The sequence below is a fragment of the Drosophila hydei genome, unplaced genomic scaffold (assembly GCF_003285905.1).
Source record: "Drosophila hydei strain 15085-1641.00,03,60 unplaced genomic scaffold, DhydRS2 tig00000296-arrow-arrow-pilon, whole genome shotgun sequence".
NCBI lineage: Eukaryota > Metazoa > Arthropoda > Insecta > Diptera > Drosophilidae > Drosophila > Drosophila hydei.
Genome location: NW_022045705.1, coordinates 611,558 through 631,196, shown reverse-complemented (window position 1 = coordinate 631,196; position 19,639 = coordinate 611,558). Strand labels below are relative to the sequence as shown.

Genomic DNA, 19,639 nt, shown 5'->3' with positions numbered 1-19,639 from the left:
CACAGTGATAACTTGTTTGCGGTAAAGTAAATGTAAGTAAGTAAAGGTAAGGCATAAGAGTATTCCTATATTCGTGGTGTCGGTATATGTGTATGTATATATCAAGTTGATTCATTTTCAGATATAGATTTTGTACTATATAGACACATCTCTAAATATACATATATATTCTCTGCTTTTTGCTTAAAGTTTATTTATTACTGAAAACTCAAAGCTGAAAGCTAGCTCTTAAATCAAATAGACTGTTTTCGCCGCGACAAATGGTCATCTTAAAATTTGTTGCTAACAAATCATTAAATCTATCATTTAGATCCCTTAGGCAACCTTTTCATTAATGATTAAGTTCAAGCTTCAAGCGTATTATCCTTTGAATTTGATAATACGTACCCGCTAACCAAGCAAACCGTATCATAAGCATTTAACCACGGTGCGATTGCTCTACTGCCGTTCATTGGTAGCAAAACGTAAGTACTACATGCTCGAACTGTTCGTACAGAGTGAGGGAGGGGAGGGGGTCAAAAGGAGATGGCGTTAAAAAGTGTTCGCAATTTTCGTAGTTGTCTTTTGTCGATCGCCGATTTATTTACTTTGTGATTTTCTTTTTTTTTCACGTGTATTAGTTAGTCGCAGTAGACAACAGTAAACTGTGTGTTTTGGAGGTGGGGGTGGGGCGTGCAAAGGGGCGCAAGGGGACAGGTCGGCGTGAGCTCGTCGCTGTTTGACACAAACCACTCACTCAAACCGAATTCCCCGATCGGATTCTCATACGCGCGCAACGCGAAAATACTCCAAATCAACAAATTCGGCTCAAAGTGAGTGAACAACGGGATCAAAAAAATAAGTATATATATAATAATAAAATAAAATAAAGTACAATACTAAAAAATCTCACACATGTTTTTACAAAACGAATGAGCAAAGGAGAGCGCACAAGTGAGTGGTTAAGCGCGTACACTCGACTGTTTCTCTCTGTATCTCTCTGTCGCTCCGGGTGTATGTGTGCGTGTGAGCTAGACGAAGACGATCGGCCGTCAAAAGGAGGTGTTGATAGTCGGACTTGGCTGCAGCTTTAGCTCCGGATACCAACGAGCAGTCATATGATGGACGTATCGCGTACCGTAACGACGTAGCGAGCGTTGTGCATTGTGGGCGCGTGTGTGTGTGTGTATGGGCGTGTGTGCCCTCTGCAGAGCATAATAGCCTGTAATCGCAACTGTAAATGTTACCGTTACCGTTACCGCTAAAGCCGTTTACCGTTAAGCTTACAGCTAAAATTCTAATTGCAATTCATCAACGCTGGCTGCGCAGCTGCCGCGAGCACTCGACTAGTGGCAGAGACGTGAGCTATATAAGCATTTCAATTTAAATCAGCGTTACACACACATGCGCACAGACGGAGACACACACACATACGCAGACACAGACAGACAGACAACATACAGGGGCATACACTAAAAGTGTCAGACCGCCGCCTGCAGCGCTTCAATTTCAATTCAATGCGCGCCGTGTAACGGTTAACGTCCTGTTCGTCGCGATCAACGGTTGCTTTTTTTTTGCTGTTTCGTTCGTTCTGCAGCGGCTTTAACTTTTTTCTCGTTGCGCGCTGTGTTATTTTTTTATTATTACAATTTTTATAACGGGACAAAGCAAAGAAATTTTGTGCAGTGCGAAAAATTTGTTGTTTTTTTTTTTTTTTCGATTGCTTCTCGGATTACTTAAGTGTGGGTATTAAAATATAATCATAAATAATATTAAAAATTCTAAAAAAAAAACAAAAAACATGATAAAATTAAATAAAAAACTCAGTCTTATAAATTGTATGTTAAAAAAATAGTGCCAAGAAAATACTCCAACTCCTGCAGATCTTGTGCTTAGGGATTTGATTTTTTTTTTAATTTTTCTTTTCACTGTTATGAATATTGATAACAGTAAAAATATATATGTGTCTATAAATTCATAAGAATCTTTTGATATCAGCTTTAATTCAAGTCCCATTACTCGTTGCTATATCATTTATATGGCAAGGCTAATGAACTGTGCTCTAGTATTACATATACATATATTGGGTATATGTGTGTGTATAGGCTAGATCCATTGTATTCCTGCCTTATTATGTCCAGTGCGAGTGTCGAAATACTTTAGCCGTATTATCAATAAAAAATGTACTTCTGTGTGTAATATGCATGCGTCTCTCTGTCCAGCTTATCAGATGATCCGGTTTGCGAAAATGCTTGTATACATACATACATGCATTTGTATATATGTAACATACATAAGTGTGTGTGTGAACACATTCCAATAATCGGTTACATATCGATTTCAGTACTTTGAACAGTATCAAAATATGTAGGGCAAAACTTTATCTTAAGTTTATGAAGGACTATACAAAGGTTCGACACGTTTATTTTAAAGTAATATTTTATGTATGCTGAGCACTTCAAGTAAATCTTTCTTTCCCTCCCTACTTTGCGTAGTTTTATATATATAATATAGGATATAGAAAACACTTTCTAGAACTGATTTTAAAAAAAATCTTAGATACTCGATATATAAGATAATGTTACATCATGTTCTCGAAACCAAATGTTTTTCTTTTTTATGCTCGCTCAGGAAGTGAAAAGGGTATATTGGTTTTACAAAATATCTGTCTGGCTGCCATCTGGAGAATTATATTTGTGTTCATAAGCTCGTCTGACAAAGTGTAGAGCTTCCCAAAACGCCCCCTAGAGACTGTGTCAAATCGGGGAATACTATTTGCAATATAAATAGAAACTCTATTATTTATGGTTCTGAGATTTCAAACATATGCAAGTGTAGACAAGCCAAGACCACACACACATATATATATATATATATGACTGTATCTTCTACAGCTTTAGAGCTGAACCGAAGACTCCGTATTTCATGATAGATATTGCAATTATGTATAGTAAATCTTAGTTTCTCAATAAATTAATTCTGAAATCTGTTTTCTTTTAACGTGACTTTAGAATAATATTAAACTCTTTTCTCTTCTAGAGTCTGAAATAATAGATATTTATGTTTTGAGCATAGCTTCTTGAAATGTTTAGCTTAAACTGAATTTTAAGCACGTTTCGTTTAGTGAACAATCTAAACGATCTTTAAAATGCAGCTCTGCTCCAGTTAAGACAGCACGTCTATACTTATATACATAGTTACATAAGCTGTATGTATGTACGTATGTATGTGTATGGCTGTAATCAATCTGTGTGTGTGAGGCCTTTAGACCCCCTGACTCGTTGGGCTCTATAGATTGACTGTCATTTTAATGAATGCGCTTAATTAGCGAAATTGTTGTATTATAATACGATTGTTTTTCGAACGATTGTTTTTCTTTTTCGATCTTTAAACAGACGAAAGCATAAAAGAAACTATTGAAATTCTTTAGCCCACTCTCTATATAGCACTATATGATATATATACATAATGTATTATTGTTCATCTTATCGCTTTGCTTTAGTTATTAGTCGGTTTGCTTTTGCCTGCCATCAATCATGTTGCTGGCAACAAATGTTGCCAAAGCGCCAAATGTTTCTAGCAACATTTGTGATTGCACAGCAAAATCCTTCAATGATCCACAGATAAGTAAATAAAATAAATTGAAAGTGTGAATGAAATGGGGTATAATGTATCTAGTGCACATTTATGTCATCTGGAAACCTACAAGTTATATATATGTATATATTGGATCCTTAGTGGATCAAGTTCCGTAGACAGCTGTAATTTTATATGGAGCAATCGAAATTTAATCAAATTGATCGCTATAAATTAATCGCAGCTTATCTCTATGATCGATAAATATCGAACTTAATTGTATGACCTTTTTAAGCAAACGAATTTCAATAAAATATTACATCATATACAACATCGAGTTTAAGAAAGTTGTTTAATGTGATCGATAAATATAGAAATTTTAATTTTTTAAAACATTCCCAATAACTAGCGAATTCATATGTAACTGAAGTGCAAACAGTTAAAGGACTATTAAGGTCAAGAGACTTCTGTCTAGAGATGTAGACTGCTATATCCAGAAGCGGATAATGTTGCTCGAAGATAATGTCCATGATCGATAAATATCGAAATGTTTTTTTTGAGTATATTAACTAGGTTAAACAGCGCAACTATTAGTCGAGCATTTTTGACGAATATTTTTTTTTTGAGTTATAAGTTATTTGGGTCGGTCGTTTTATACATATTATCGACATTTACTTGCTATGTCAGTTGGCATTATTAATTGTCGTGTAACTCAGCGCCATCCGCTACACTGCCCCGCTCCCGTTCACTACGTCAGCTGTGAAACGCCATCAAGTTAGTTAGGAGTCGGTGGATTCTTGTTTCTTATCACTGCCCCCAAATACAACTACTAACGGGAAGACACGATTGACGACCGACGATCGACGATCGAAGTCTGAGACATTGATAGATCGAAATGCAATTAATCATGCATGTGAACTGGTTTGTTCAACAATGTCAACATAATTAGCATTACGACTGAAACGAGACGAAGCGAAGCGAAACGAGACTTGGCAAAATATTAAATAAAAGAAGAGAAAAGAAAAGAAGCTCGTACACCTCGTACAATGCATGTCATTTATCCAAGAGATAGCTGTAAAGGTATAGTCACTTCTCTCCCCCCACCTCTTTCTCTCCCTCTGCGTGTGCTTGTCCAGATGCTACGTCAGAGGAGCTAACCGTAGCACCTTCCCACATAGCAAAATGTCGTGATTATTTACAAAACGTGTTCATTTGCATTTGTTGCTATTTATTATTGATTATGCGACTGTTTAACGCTCAGTATATGTAAATATTTTTATTCAAAAATATATTACTATATATATATATTGTATATTTATTATATATATAAATAGTGCATGATCTGACCAATACTCAGTTCAAAAATTCTTAATTAAGGTTTCTCTCTTTCTGTTGCTCTCTTTCTCCCTCTTCATTGCTATCCCTCTCTATTGCTCTCTCTCTCTCTCTCTCTCTCTCTCTGTCTTTATCTTTCTCTTTCTCTCTATCTAGCTCACTCTCTCCCCCTGTCTCTGCTTTTCTCTCTATTAGGCTCTCCCTTTCTTTTTTGTTCTCTCTCTCCCTCTCTCTCTTTCTCTCAGCTTCTTTATCTCTCTCCTTCTCTCTTTCTTCTCTCTTTCTCTCTCTCTCTCTTCTCTCTGTCTCATTCACTTAGTTTCTTTCCCTCTCGCTTCCTTTCTCTCCTCTCTGTCCTCTCTCTCCTCATTCTCCTCTATCTCTCACATTCTTCCACGTCTTCTCTTTCACTCTCTCTCTCTCTCTCTCTCTAAAGTGAGCCATATATTGTTCTTGTCTCTACAGAAAATACCCACATAAAAACTTCAAAATTATAGGGTATTCATAAAGACTTAAGCTTTCTGCTACTCTTAACTGTGCAGAAATTGTTAAGTTCATAATTTGATCTGATCGCTGCAATCATTAAAACTTGATCTTCGATCCTTGTAGTTTTTATTTCGAATACGTTACTTTGGGGTTACGATCGATTGCTTTGTTGATTGTGTGTGGGTCACATTGATGATCAATTAGTAAGCTTTATTGTGGCTATATGAAATGCTCTGTTGTTTTTCGCACTTAGCCAAATCAAACATCAAATTAAATTCATTTGCATGATCATAGACTGCTGTCGCTACCGCTGCTGCTGCTGCTGCTGCTGCGGCTGTTGTGGCTGCGGCTTCTTTTTTCGTCTGGACACGTAAAAAAAATTGTGTTTTTTTTTTTTTTGGCTTTTTGTTTGTGCAGAATTTTCCATGGCACAACCAAATTTTGCGACAAGCCCAACTCAGGGCAACAAAAATTGTTTGTTTTTCCTCTTTTTTACAATGAACTGAAATCAAATCAAATACAATAAAAATCCAAAGACTTTCATTGAATGGCGCGTCATCATCGTTGACGAACGCGCCCAATAGAGAGACAACAGATTGTATACCCTGTAAACAGTAGGAAGCGTGGCGTCGAGGCGAGGGAGGCGTCGATCCAGTCTAATATATATATATTATTGATCAGAATAAATATAGTTCAGATTACCTGTCTTTCCGCCTGTTTGCTTGTCTGAAAGACTTAGAACTCAACACCTGGATCAAGTTTATTTAAAATTGTCGATAATTTGTATGATATCGATTAAAATTGATATTAAACTGCACATAGAAGATATATATGTGTAAAATCGATTAATATCGATATCTAAAGTCATTTAGTTAGTACTTAGGCCTTTTAAGTGCAAGAGTTATCAAATTTTATATACATGTATGTTGGCTGACAGAAAGTATGCGCTTTACTTACTGTCGATAACTTTTATCGATCACAAGCCTAACTTTACTTACCTATATAGCCTAAAAGTGGAATTGTGAGTTGTATGAGCATTTTCTAGGGTAACTACTAGTCGATCACAACTCTGACTTGCCTTTGTTTACTTTGTGTTTTTATTTTGATTATTGTTAACAAAATGCTTAGCCCAGTTTGTTGGCCATACGCAATTCTTATTGCCTTTTCATAGATAACTCTTAGAAAACATTCCCAATACCTGTTCTCTGCTATATATAAATTGATAATTGAATAAATGATATTGTATGCACTAAAATATTATCAGCTCTTCACTTGAACAGCCATTGGAAAATATACACAAATATATAGATATATATATATATATATATATATATATATATATATATACAATATACATAGTAGATCGTTGATGCCCTCAGAATGAGTTTGGTAATAACGCATGTAATAGCTAAAGTGGTTGTAAATAACTGTAAAACGATTTGTAGATAACAAAACTTTTAGCTCAACAAAGAAGTCAAGTGAACTATAAAACATGCAGAAGGAAAATAAAAAGGAAAACAGTTTTTATTTATGGATTGGGTTTTTGGGTAAGATCTTAAGAGAGATGACTATCGATTGAATGTGTATCGATTGAACTGGAAGAATTAGTGAAGAAATTGTGAAAGAAGCGAGAAAGTGAGAAAGAGTGAGAGAGACTGAGTGAGAGTGACAGATAGTGAGAGAGAGTGAGTGAGAGATGGAGATGGAGATGAAGAAAGAGAGAGGGATGCATAGAAAGGGAGATAGAGAGAGAAATAGAGAAATAGAAATAGAGAGGGAGTGAGAGAAAGGGAAAAAGAAAAGAGAAAGGGAGATGGAGATGAATAAAGAGAGAGGGATACATGGAAAGGGAGATAGAAAGAAAGAGAAAGGCAGAACGGGTGAGGGAAAACGAGAGACAGAAAGACTATATTTTCTATTTATAGTATTTTTCGCTCTAGAGTATAGGGTATTATAAACACTTTGCACTAAGGCTCTACATTTTCTATATCGGTATATTAGATGGAATAGCCCCAAGAAGCATATACAATATAAATCCCACAGATCTATTCTATATAAAAAGGGTGTTCATACAATTCATATGACTCTAGAAATGGATATAGATATAGTTAATTATGTCTATATATATAGATTTTCATAAAGCAAAGTTCTTGTGAAATATTGCTTTTATTACCTTGAATGCCCTGTAGTGCTTATCAAAACTTTCGAAATTATTTCGGAGAAACTTGGTATTATTAGGAATGTCTAATCAATTATTATGCATTCAATTTTATTTCTAGTTCTTTAAGTTAGCTAGATCTGCAAGATCTCCAAGATTACAGATAACGTAGGATCCACTAATTTTATTATAAGTACATTCGTAAAGCCCCCCGCCTGTTTAGCCAAGAAGGCACATAAAAAGTCTGATATGGATACTACGAGTATTAATAGGGAGCTACCTCAACATGTTCGAGTAGCTAGTTGCAATTATCTTTATGATTTGGCCAGAAGTACAGCAGAACATTATATTAATATTGATATTCTTGGGTTTTTTATTTTTTCTTATCCTATTATCGTCGCACTATTTCACAAAACAACTAAAGTCGTGGCAGGTGCGAATCGTTAACATCTTAACAGCTTCAGAGTTGTCAACCCATTCAAGTTTTCTCAATATTTTTTTATTTCTTATATTTTTATCGAGCTGCTAATTGAATGTGGTAAATTTCCAAGTAGGCAGTTTGTCACCAAACCTAAACTCAGACAGATAACAAGACATGCCCATTGCCAATGGACTCCAATAACGAGTGACTGACTAGGCGACACCCTTGAGTTGGGGAAATGCAGGGAGTCATGTTGTTACCACATTTAGATGCCAAATGGTCACTCAAGCCTTTAAGATCTGAGAAACGTGTTCAACTAACTAAAGCTCGATATCGATTTATATCGATCTCATGCTGAAGAAGTTATCGATGATTTGAAATAGGACTTGAATCTACAAAATCTACGAATCTACAAGCCTAGGAGAACTATTATGTCAGATCTATAGCTGTTGCCCGATCGACAGAATTAGATTGATTGAGATAGCAAGCAGACAGAGACAGACAGCGAAAAGATCGAGTGCCTGTTACTTGGAGCGAAAGACTGTGAGAGAGAGAAATATATGATGTAAGTCCGAATGGACTTACAAGGCAAAATACCCCGTTCAAAGGCGTTTTCAATGGGTAAAAAGTAGGTAGAAATTAGCAGCAATACTCGGGCGCTTACCGTCTTGGCGATATGATTAGATGTGTCAATATGTTAACCCGACCAAATGACGTCGCCTCAGCATTGTCCACACTGACGTCGTGCCCGGTAGGAAATCTGTGACGGGGGCCTCAAGCTGATCATAATAACAATGTAGAGCCAAAGTGAGTCTTCAATGTCGAAACGTCGAAGTTGAAATACCCTATACGAAGCAGCTTGAGGATGGGTAGATCACCATTGAAATCGGTTTCACATAGTTTATAGTTATATTATAATTCATAAAGATAAGTAGCTGAAGGTACTTTGCGACTCAAAGAATTGTTATAGCAGTAAACCTCATCATCTCATCTAGAGATTAGTGCCATGGCTGGAGGCATATCTGTATAAACTCTTCGCATGTTCCACACGTTGCAACATCAAAATTGATAATACCCTACATTCGCGTTTATAGACCCAAGTATTTGCTATGGATATAAACTCTCGGCTAGCTAGCTGGTCTTACGGGGCACTGGCAGCGCCGCGAGCTCAGCTATATGAAGACTGAACGTTGAACCCATAAGACTCTCTGCACTGCAGGTAGCGCAGGTGGCACTACCCCAAAAGAATTTCATAAGTATGTGTATATATCAATATATAGAGACAGTTAATCGCAATCGAGCGTCGATTAATGCTGATACAAACCATAAACAATATATATATATAACTATATATATATAGAATAGAAAACTGTTTAGTTCAGGCAACACACAATTTACAAGCTACTCTGCACCGAATGGTTGTTTAATTTTGCTTTGTGGCTATTATGTCTGGTTGCAGCCTTATCCTTTTCGGCCAAGTTAGCGACAGGTCGAGCATGTCGCCGAATCGTTGGATACTCTTGCTCATCTTCTATATATCGTATCTGCTGTTTGGCGCTGCCATCTACTATCACATCGAGCATGGCGAGGAGAAGGAAGCACGGGCCGAGCAGCTAAAGGAACGCATTCAAATCTATGGTACGTACCCTCCGTCTAGACACAGCTATACATATATATATATCTAGATATGGATAGTTAGACAGCTACATAAACAGTAGCTGTCGAAAGATATCATCATCAGCAGCCGAAGCAGAGCAGCTCGACTCAAATATCAGAAGCATAAATACTTTTATGTTAGCTTTTTCGTGCCCATGTGATATCTAGCAACTAAACTGTCTGCCACGAATTCTTAGCCAAAGAAAATAACAAACATTTTAACTGCTGCTTGCGCAGTTCCCAAAAACGCCCCCGAAAAAACTCTATTAAAGATAGGGCGGGCACATCTATCGAATGCGGGTAGCAAGACTTTGGCAAACACTTTGTGCAACAGCAAGAAATCAAAAAGTTGGCGAACTGTTAAGCGTATTGCAAGCGCAGCCATTGCCAAATCGTGTATTACATGGTATAAACGTAGTCATATCGGCGCTTAGACAGCTAGAGCTTAGACACAATAGCAAACAGAGAATTCATGAAGTTCATAAACGTAGCTCAAACTGTAGTTGAAGCACATTATCTGGAAAGTGTTGTACTTCACAGCGAAATCATGGACTTCATGGCATGAACGTAGCTTAGACACATTGATCTATATTTAGAGCGTGCTATCATTAAGTCGTGTGAAATCAACAAATCAGCAAAAATAGCAAGAGCACGAGCTTCATGGCACATACGTAGACTAATCTATATTTAGAAAGCTAAAACAGTTTACGAAATTAGCAAAGCATAAACTGATTTTTCATTCAATTTAGTCACACTGAGAGTAAATCATAAAAATCGCCTGATTTTCATTTCAGCGCAGTTCAAGCGCAGCCAACTTAACGTGCTAATAGCATGATCATGAACTGTACGGCATAAACGTTATTTATACACATACTTGCTTCCACACTAGACCTATAGAGCACAGCCAATTCGGTGTGACAGAGCACACATAAAACTGTAGACGAAGAGAAATGACTTAACTCGATTTTATTTTCGTTTTGCCAAACGTGCGTAAATGTCGAGAGAAATATGAGCTTTATGAGTTAGCAAGTGTGCGAATCGGATTCGTGATTAATTGCACTGATACGAATGTGATTTACATACCTCTCCGTGTGTAGGTGTACCTGTGCAGGAGTGTAGGTGTGTGCGGATATCAGACACACAAATCGCGATCGTATTTATTTTGAGGGTTATTCCACTATAATTGCAATAAAATCAAATTTAAATAGCACATAAAAATGTGCTAATTGTTCAGATAAATAAACTATAAATGCCAATTAGACATCGTCCAACCAAGACGTGCGTCGACACATATAACTCTAGACCTACAACTGCATACACATAAATGTTATATTATGCGTTGCTTCTGATACCCTGTAAATACTAGATACTAGATACTAGATACTAGATACTAGATACTAGATACTAGATACTAGATACTAGATACTAGATACTAATACTAGATACTAGATACTAGATACTAGATACTAGATACTAGATACTAGATACTAGATACTAGATACTAGATACTAGATACTAGATACTAGATACTAGATACTAGATACTAGATACTAGATACTAGATACTAGATACTAGATACTAGATACTAGATACTAGATACTAGATACTAGATACTAGATACATGTCGCTTTGGCAGATCACGGAGTATCTGCAAGTCGAGCAATATCGGCTGCAGTACTTTCGCTTGTTTAAATTGAAACGGAAACAAGATCTCGATTGCATAATGCATAGGTCACTCGAATATATATACATATACATACCTTGACGTACATATATATATATAAGCTTCTGGGTTAAATGAGTTAACAGTTTGCACGATCAATGAGCTTGGCAGCTATGGTTTCATACACTGATCCCCGCTTTTGACCTGAGTCTTAATATGGCCTTCCCTTATCACACTTACATGTATCACTTATGCATATAGTCCAGAGCCTAGGTAGTATTTGATATCAATAACAATATTAAGCTATTGGGCTTCCAAAGGCACTTCAATGGCGCATTCGTAGCACCCAATGTAGCCTGCTCTAAGACTATGGATCACCTATCATTCGGAAGTGTGTGCACAAACATGTGATGTTGACATTTACAGTTAATCACCTTAGATAGTCCCGTCACTGATAAGGGAACGAAACCGTTCGAACCTGGTGATCTTGTTGTCTTTCAATGAATCTTCCTCTTGCTCAAATTATAATTCATATTAAAGACTTAAAGATCAGCGATCTTAAACTTTCGTGTTATTGATTTAAATATTTATGAGATCATGATCTTAAATTGAATTAGAAGATGGACGATCATTTCCCTTTTGATTCATATATCTGCTCGTCGATCGTGAATTGATATTGCTTGACTCAATTCCGAGTTCTTCCAGTAATCTTCCTTCAATGCTTTGCTTAAGTTTTTACTGATCTCTGTATGAATTGAACTTTCTCTCTATCCCTTCCATCCCTTGACCTCACGATCAACTGTTAAATTGATCAATTTGCTTGACATAAACATTTCCGTTGCCCCCCAAATCGTCATGAGACAAAACACGAAAAACACACGAAACTAGATAAACGCCATCCAAAAACTTAATCTCAATTAATGTTCGCTAGTTTGTGCCGTTAGTTAGGCTTCTAAGACTTACAAGAATTTGTGCTAATGATCGACGTCTATGAACAAATTGCCCGCAATCACAATCAAAAAAAGACCCGGATGACAACAAAAGGCAACAATATCACAGCTCACATGCTGGAAAGAGAGAGAGAGAGGGAGAGGGAGATGTAGACAGAGAGAGAGCGAGAGGAGACAGATATAGAGATTACCATTACTATCTACATGGAACATGGAACTGCACTGGGATCGTTGAAAAGTGAATTGCCCACAATTGCGAACCAACTGGGAAGCCTCCCACTGGGAAGGCTTTTGTTAAATATCTGTCTGTCGCATTTATTGAATTATGCAATTTGTTAAAAGATTACGGCTAGAAAATTGTTGTCATTTGCTGCATTTGCCTGTGGGGCTTAGGGTTTATTGAATGATTGCACTCAGTTAATGTCAAACGAATTGCACCCAAGATCAGATATATATATGACAAATACTGAAAGATAGAGCTTTATACGTATAACTATACTTTGTCAGGCAAAAGATCTAACTCTATACCAAGAGTTGATCTTCACTATCAACTAGATCAACTAGAAATGGCTTGGCTTGGCTATCAGCTAGATCAACTAGAGATCACTTGACTTGACTACCAGCTAGTTTAACTATAATATATAGATCGTTGATAGTCAAGGTCAACTCCAGATCACTAGATCTAGTTGATAGGCCAGATCACTTTGAGACCACCTTGCAAATATACAGCAAAGTGATCTCTAGTTGATCTTGGCTTAGAAGAATATTCATGCACAAATAGATTTGTATAAATAGTTCACTTAACTGCGAATCTGTACTATTTCAAGTAAGCGACAATCACATTTATTTAAATAAGCTATAAATAATCATATCTTAGCATAATATCAAAGCAGCGTACGCCCCTAATGATCGTTACGATCCGCGATGCATGCCACAGTGTGTGGAGCGCATTTTAAACAGTAAATGGCCGTAAACTTAACCGGAATCGCAGCGAGAGGGCAAAAAACCCAAAGCTGACAATTGACAATCGACGATCAGAGATCACTGATCAGCGATCAGCGACTTGAGCCAGGGTCAGGTCAATCTGTTGTCACGTTGACAGTTACGATTTTACCCTAAGCCATTTAGCTGTAGTTGCAATTGTTTTGCTTCCTCTTTTATCTTTACGGAAAAACGGAAGGTTAAATGGCGTTTGTAACGCGATCAGTCGGACGCCCGCTTCCCATTTGCTTCCGGAACACGTGTAATAGAACTAATTAAATTTGATTTGATTTGATTTGATTTCATTTTATGCTTCATTGCGTTTTGTAGTGCTCTTCCAATAGAATTTTTTGTTTATCTAGATACCATTTATAAGTGGATGGAGCGGGTATATACGACTCACGAGAATTCTCAACAATCATCTCAGGGCGTTAGCTTTTCAGGCAATGACATCCTTAAGTCATATCACCAAGTGCTCATCCAATTGATCATCCTAGAGTATCTGCTAGCCAGGCAATGACATCATACAGTCATATCATATTAGGGTGTCTGCTAGTCAGGCATTTAGTTATATTTTATATTACTAGCAATCAGATAGACGGCTTATCTTAAATCTGGTTTGTTTTCCTCGTTTTACAGAGTATCTCATGGAGCAGTTCGAAAATAAAAACGTGACCACACAAGACGAGATTTTGGATCGAATTTCGGATTATTGTGGAAAGCCAGTTACGGATTATACAAAGGATGAATACGAAATACCATATACGTGGACATTCTACCACGCCTTCTTCTTCTCATTTACCGTCTGCTCGACTGTGGGCTATGGCAATATATCACCGACAACATTCGCGGGTCGCATGATCATGATTGCCTATTCAGTGATCGGGATACCAGTTAACGGTATACTCTTTGCCGGATTGGGCGAGTACTTTGGACGTACGGTGAGTGGATTGAGAGACCTCTAGATATAGACACATAGATATAGATATAGATAAGGCTATAGATATAGATATAGATATCGATATAGATATAGATATAGATATAGATATAGATGTAGATATATATAGATATAGATATAGATGTAGATATAGATATAGATATAGATATAGATATAGATATAGATATAGATATAGATATAGATATAGATATAGATATAGATGTAGATGTAGATATAGATATAGATATATATATAGATATAGATATGGATATAGATATATATATAGATATAGATATGGATATAGATATAGATATGGATATAGATATATATATAGATATAGATATAGATATAGATATAGATATAGATATGGATATGGATATAGATATAGATATAGATATAGATATAGATATAGATATAGATATAGATATAGATATAGATATATATATATATATAGATATAGATATAGATATAGATATAGATATAGATATAGATATAGATATAGATATAGATATAGATATAGATATAGATATAGATATAGATATAGATATAGATATAGATATAGATATAGATATAGATATAGATGTAGATATATATAGATATAGATATAGATATAGATATAGATATAGATATAGATATAGATATAGATATAGATATAGATATAGATATAGATATAGATATAGATATAGATATAGATATAGATATAGATATAGATATAGATATAGATATAGATATAGATATAGATATAGATATAGATATAGATATAGATATGGATATAGATATAGATATGGATATAGATATAGATAGATATATCCATATATCTGTGTAACATATCACTCGCTTTCAGTTCGTGGCGATCTATAGACGGTATAAGAAGTACAAAATGTCCTCGGATGATCATTACGTGCCACCGCAGCTGGGATTGATAACTACGGTGTTTATAGCTCTCATACCGGGTATAGCCTTGTTCCTATTACTGCCAGCGTGGGTGTTTACCTATTTCGAGAGTTGGCCTTATTCGATTTCACTGTACTACAGCTACGTAACGACATCGACAATTGGCTTCGGCGATTTTGTGCCCACCTTTGGTGCCAACCAGGTGAGTTTCGATCAATTAAAGCTCGATCATTTACAGATTGGTTGTAGTAAACGGTTTCTTGATTCTATAGCCACGCGAATTTGGCGGCTGGTTTGTGGTCTATCAAATCTTTGTGATCGTCTGGTTTATATTCTCCTTGGGCTACCTGGTCATGATAATGACATTTATAACGCGGTAAGTGAGAGACTCGATTGTGTCTATTGAGTTTTGCATGATTTGTTTTGCATGTCGGGTCTGTCAAAAACATCGCCCTAACCTACCATCAATTATACAACTAATATACATATCTATATATATATATAATTTTTTTGCTCTAACATAATCGAACGCATATGTACAGCGGACTGCAGAGCAAGAAGTTGGCTTACTTGGAACAGCAGCTCTCATCGAATCTGAAGGCTACACAGAATCGTATATGGACGGGGGTTACCAAGGATGTGGGCTACTTGCGACGTCTGCTCAACGAGCTATATATACTTAAAGTCAAGGTAAAGCTACCAAAACATATCAAGTATATACTTATGGGTCTCTAAATAATCAAATTGTTAACATTTAAATGAGGACTATTTATGTGTGTTTATTAAGCGGGAGTTTTACTTTTCAGTGCAATCTTTAAAATAGTATTTTTATCAATTTACATAATCTAACCTAACTTTTGAAAGACACAAAGACGTTTGCTCATTTTCCGTTTCAAAGCGAAGCGCTGCGCCTGCGTCTGCGTCGATGTCAGCGTCAAAGCTGCGTGCGCAGAGGCTCATGAAAACGAAAAAGCAAATACTAATACAAATTACTAATACATACACATACATGGTATGCATGTGTGTGTGTGTGGTTATGTGTGTTTAATCAACGGCACGCACACATTTCCGTTACGCTTCCGTCTTTACAATGCGTCAACAGCAATCAGCAATCAACAATGAACAATTCAATAACTCAACAATTGGGCTACGCATTCACTAAATGTTTGACTAAGCGGGCGAGCATTAACCCCAACTACCCCCAACCCCCACCCGACAAGTCAGTTAACAATTGTGATATTTTCTCCTTTTGTAGTTTTGTCGAACGGGAAATAGAAAGAACACGAAGATTAAGATTAGACACACGCCGAAGGCGCGCAGGCGTAAGTAATATAAATAAGTATAACGGGATTTGCAGTCAGCGCTGTCAGGGCTAGCGAGAGAGTGTATGACAGAGACAACAATAATATCAACAACAGTATTTGAATTTACACTAATACCAACACCTTATGCTGCGCTCTCTTTACATGTACAACAACAACAATAAACACGACACGACACGCACACGCACTTCTCTATCGATAACCGCACACGATATTCATCGTTTAATATGAACAGCCCGTTTACACCGACACAGAATTTGCGTATACAGTGCCTCGGTCGGCCTCCTGCCCGGAGCTCAGCATGTACCGTGTGGAGCCAGCCCCGATACCGAGTCGAAAACGCGCCTTTTCCGTCTGTGCCGAATTGGCTTCACAGGATCCAACTGCCATGGTGCATGCCAATTCGGATACGGAGCTAAGCAAATTCGATCGCGAGAAGACCTTCGAAACGGCCGAAGCATATCGCCAGACAACAGACCTGCTGGCCAAGGTGGTTACCGCTTTGGCCACGGTACAGCCGCCGCCACCGGAGGCTGATGATGCCGCCATGTATGGCGGCTATCACGGGTTTTCCGACTCGCAGATTTTGGCCAGCGAATGGTCGTTCTCGACCCTCAACGAAATGTCTACGCCGCGTCGTCCGCGTGGTCGCGCCTGTTCCGATTTCAATATTGAGCCGCCAAGACGACCGCTGCGAGCGCCGCATAATCACAACGAATGGACCTGGAGCGGCGACAATCAACAGATCCAGGAGGCCTTTAACAGTCGCTACAAGAACCAGCTCAATGGCGCCGCAAGTGATCCGCATGTGGTGCATCTCGAGGAGCCGGACAACATTGATGAGCAGCTCAAGAAGAGCGGAGCAGCTGCTGGCGCTGGGCGGGTCAAGAAGTTCTCCATGCCGGACGGGCTGCGCAGGCTGTTCCATCGCAAGCGACCTTCGCAGGATCTGGAACGTAAGCTATCCGTGGTCTCTGTGCCAGAGGGCATTACATCGTTGCCCACTCGCTCCCCACTGGACTTCTACAATAATACGGTAACGGCAAGCGCCAGCCAATCCTATCTGCGCAATGGCCGTGGCCCGCCGCCACCCTTCGATTCGACGACCAGCCTCGCCTCCAGCAATGGCAATGGCGGCATCAGCAATCCGGCCTTCCATCTGGATGACTCCGACCAGGCAACCTTCGGCTCGACGGGCGCCTATCAACGTAAATCCGTAGCAGCTGGAGTGGCAGCTGGCAAGAGACGTCGCGAGTCCATCTATACGCAAAATCCGGCACACTCCGCTCGACGTGGCAGCATGTACACGCCGACAGCAACCGCAGCAGCGCTCCAGATGCAGCGACGCGGCTCTGGCTCGGCGGCAATGGCAGCTGTTGCGGCACGTCGAGGCAGCCTGTTCCCAGCGACGAGCGCACTTGCAAGCAATACAACGCCACGACGCTCCAGCATCTTCTCGGTGACCTCGGACAAGGATATGGATGTGCTGGAGCAGACCACCATAGCGGATCTGATTCGCGCTCTCGAAGTGGTGCACACGCATGCGGTGCTCGATGAGCATCAGAAGGAACAGCAGCAGGCGGCGGCTGCCAGCTCCAGTGCAAAGCTGACCAAGAAGCAACGAAAGCTGGGCAATGCCGGTCTCGATCCGCCCCACCTGCCGCCCATCTTGTCCTTGTTTGCGGGTGACCAAACGCGCACGCTGCAGGCAACAGCAGCCAATCGCTTGTACGCACGTCGCTCCACCATTGTGGGCACCATGTCGCCCAGCGGTAGCAGCGGCTTGGCCACGCGTCGTCCATCCGGCATACACAATTTGGAGCCGCCGCCCAGTTACACAGAGAAGCCGTTGACGCCCTCAGCGTCCACGCCTGTGGGTCAGTCCAAGTTTCGACGTCGCTTCAGCGTGCGCCCGACCGCACTGCAAATACCGCCTGGACAGGCGCCGCCGCCAGGTGTCAGTCTCAGCGAGGAACCCAGCCCGATGAGCAGTTCCCAATCGGCGCTGCAGAGGCGCCTTTCGCTGCGACCATCGCCGCTGGCACGCGAATTGTCGCCAACATCGCCAACAGGCTCTGGTGGCATTGGCGCCAATGCTGGGCAGGATGAGGCGGGCACCTCAACGGCGCGACTGTTGCCTGCGTCGCTAATGCGTCCCAGCACAAGCAGCACACATTCTCCATTGTCGCGCATTGTGCAAATATCGCAGGCGCAGCGCAAGAGTAGCATGCCGGAAGGCTTTGCCACTCGCAAGCCTGGAACCGGAACCGGGCCAGGCAGCGGCAGCGGCAGTGGAAGTCCAAATGCCAGCGACAAATAGTTAAGGAACCAGCAGATCGTCTCTCAAATGTGTTTTCTAGTTTGTAGTTAAATTAATAATTGTTGCCAACATTTTGTTTATTTACATTCCCTATATACATACATATATATATACCTATATAACTATATATACTATTTAGTTATACGAAATGTTAGTTGTCTAGTTCGTAGGTCTTCGCCAAATTGCCTTAAAAGTCTTTTATAATTAATCTACAAATTTATTGCTTAAGCCTTGTTAATTAGCGAGCATGAACAAAAGAATAAATAAATTTCAATGTAAAGTATAATATATGTTCTATGAAATTTTATTTACTGGCTGATTTTTTTTCTTTTAACAACTGTCGGTAACTTTTGCGTTTTTAACTGAAATTCAATCGTTTTTTTCATTTCATCGTAAAATTGTGACATCCTGAAACAAATTTGGGAGTCGGGTTAGGGTACCGCTGGAAGAGTCTCCTCTGAATGACGCTCGATTAGCCTCGTCTCGACAATGGTTGGTTCGATTGGATGTTCTGGCCGTACCACTGTAGGCGCTTCAAAGGTGTACTCATCATAGATGGGCACTTCTTCGGGCACCGTCGTCAATACAACCTCACGGCGTGCCTGAACTTTGGCCTGATGATTGCGGTAAGAACGATATATGAGTACGCCGCAATACAGGCCAAACAGTGCAGCGGCCGTCAAATAGTTACGCGGCTTTGGATCGTAAATTAATGCACTGCACTGTTGGACACAATTTAGTTGTGTTAACGTTATGAAGTCTTCCGACAAACCAGCCATACCCATGGTACTGTATATTATATTTTTTTATTTTTATATATTTCCGAAGTTATTCTGCCGGAAAATTGTTTTGAAATAATAAAACGGTTAAAAAACTTTCATCACAAAGCCTGCCAAGCAACCGCATACTTTGTTTTATTTTTTTCAATTCAAATTTTTCAATTGGTACGCGCTTCATTACT

General features: G+C 39.0%; 1 protein-coding gene across 1 annotated transcript; it reads left to right on the top strand.

The window, feature by feature from the left end:
- The first annotated feature begins 1,688 nt into the window (after positions 1 to 1,688).
- On the top strand, positions 1,689 to 18,753 carry LOC111592048 (open rectifier potassium channel protein 1). The gene is made up of 7 exons (XM_023304049.2): positions 1,689 to 1,721; positions 9,415 to 9,593; positions 13,845 to 14,146; positions 14,987 to 15,238; positions 15,309 to 15,412; positions 15,579 to 15,726; positions 16,594 to 18,753. Exons 2-7 carry the CDS (start codon positions 9,452 to 9,454, stop codon positions 18,676 to 18,678), a joined length of 3,033 nt encoding a protein of 1,010 aa, XP_023159817.2. The 5' UTR covers positions 1,689 to 1,721; positions 9,415 to 9,451; the 3' UTR covers positions 18,679 to 18,753.
- Positions 18,754 to 19,639: the final 886 nt, after the last annotated feature.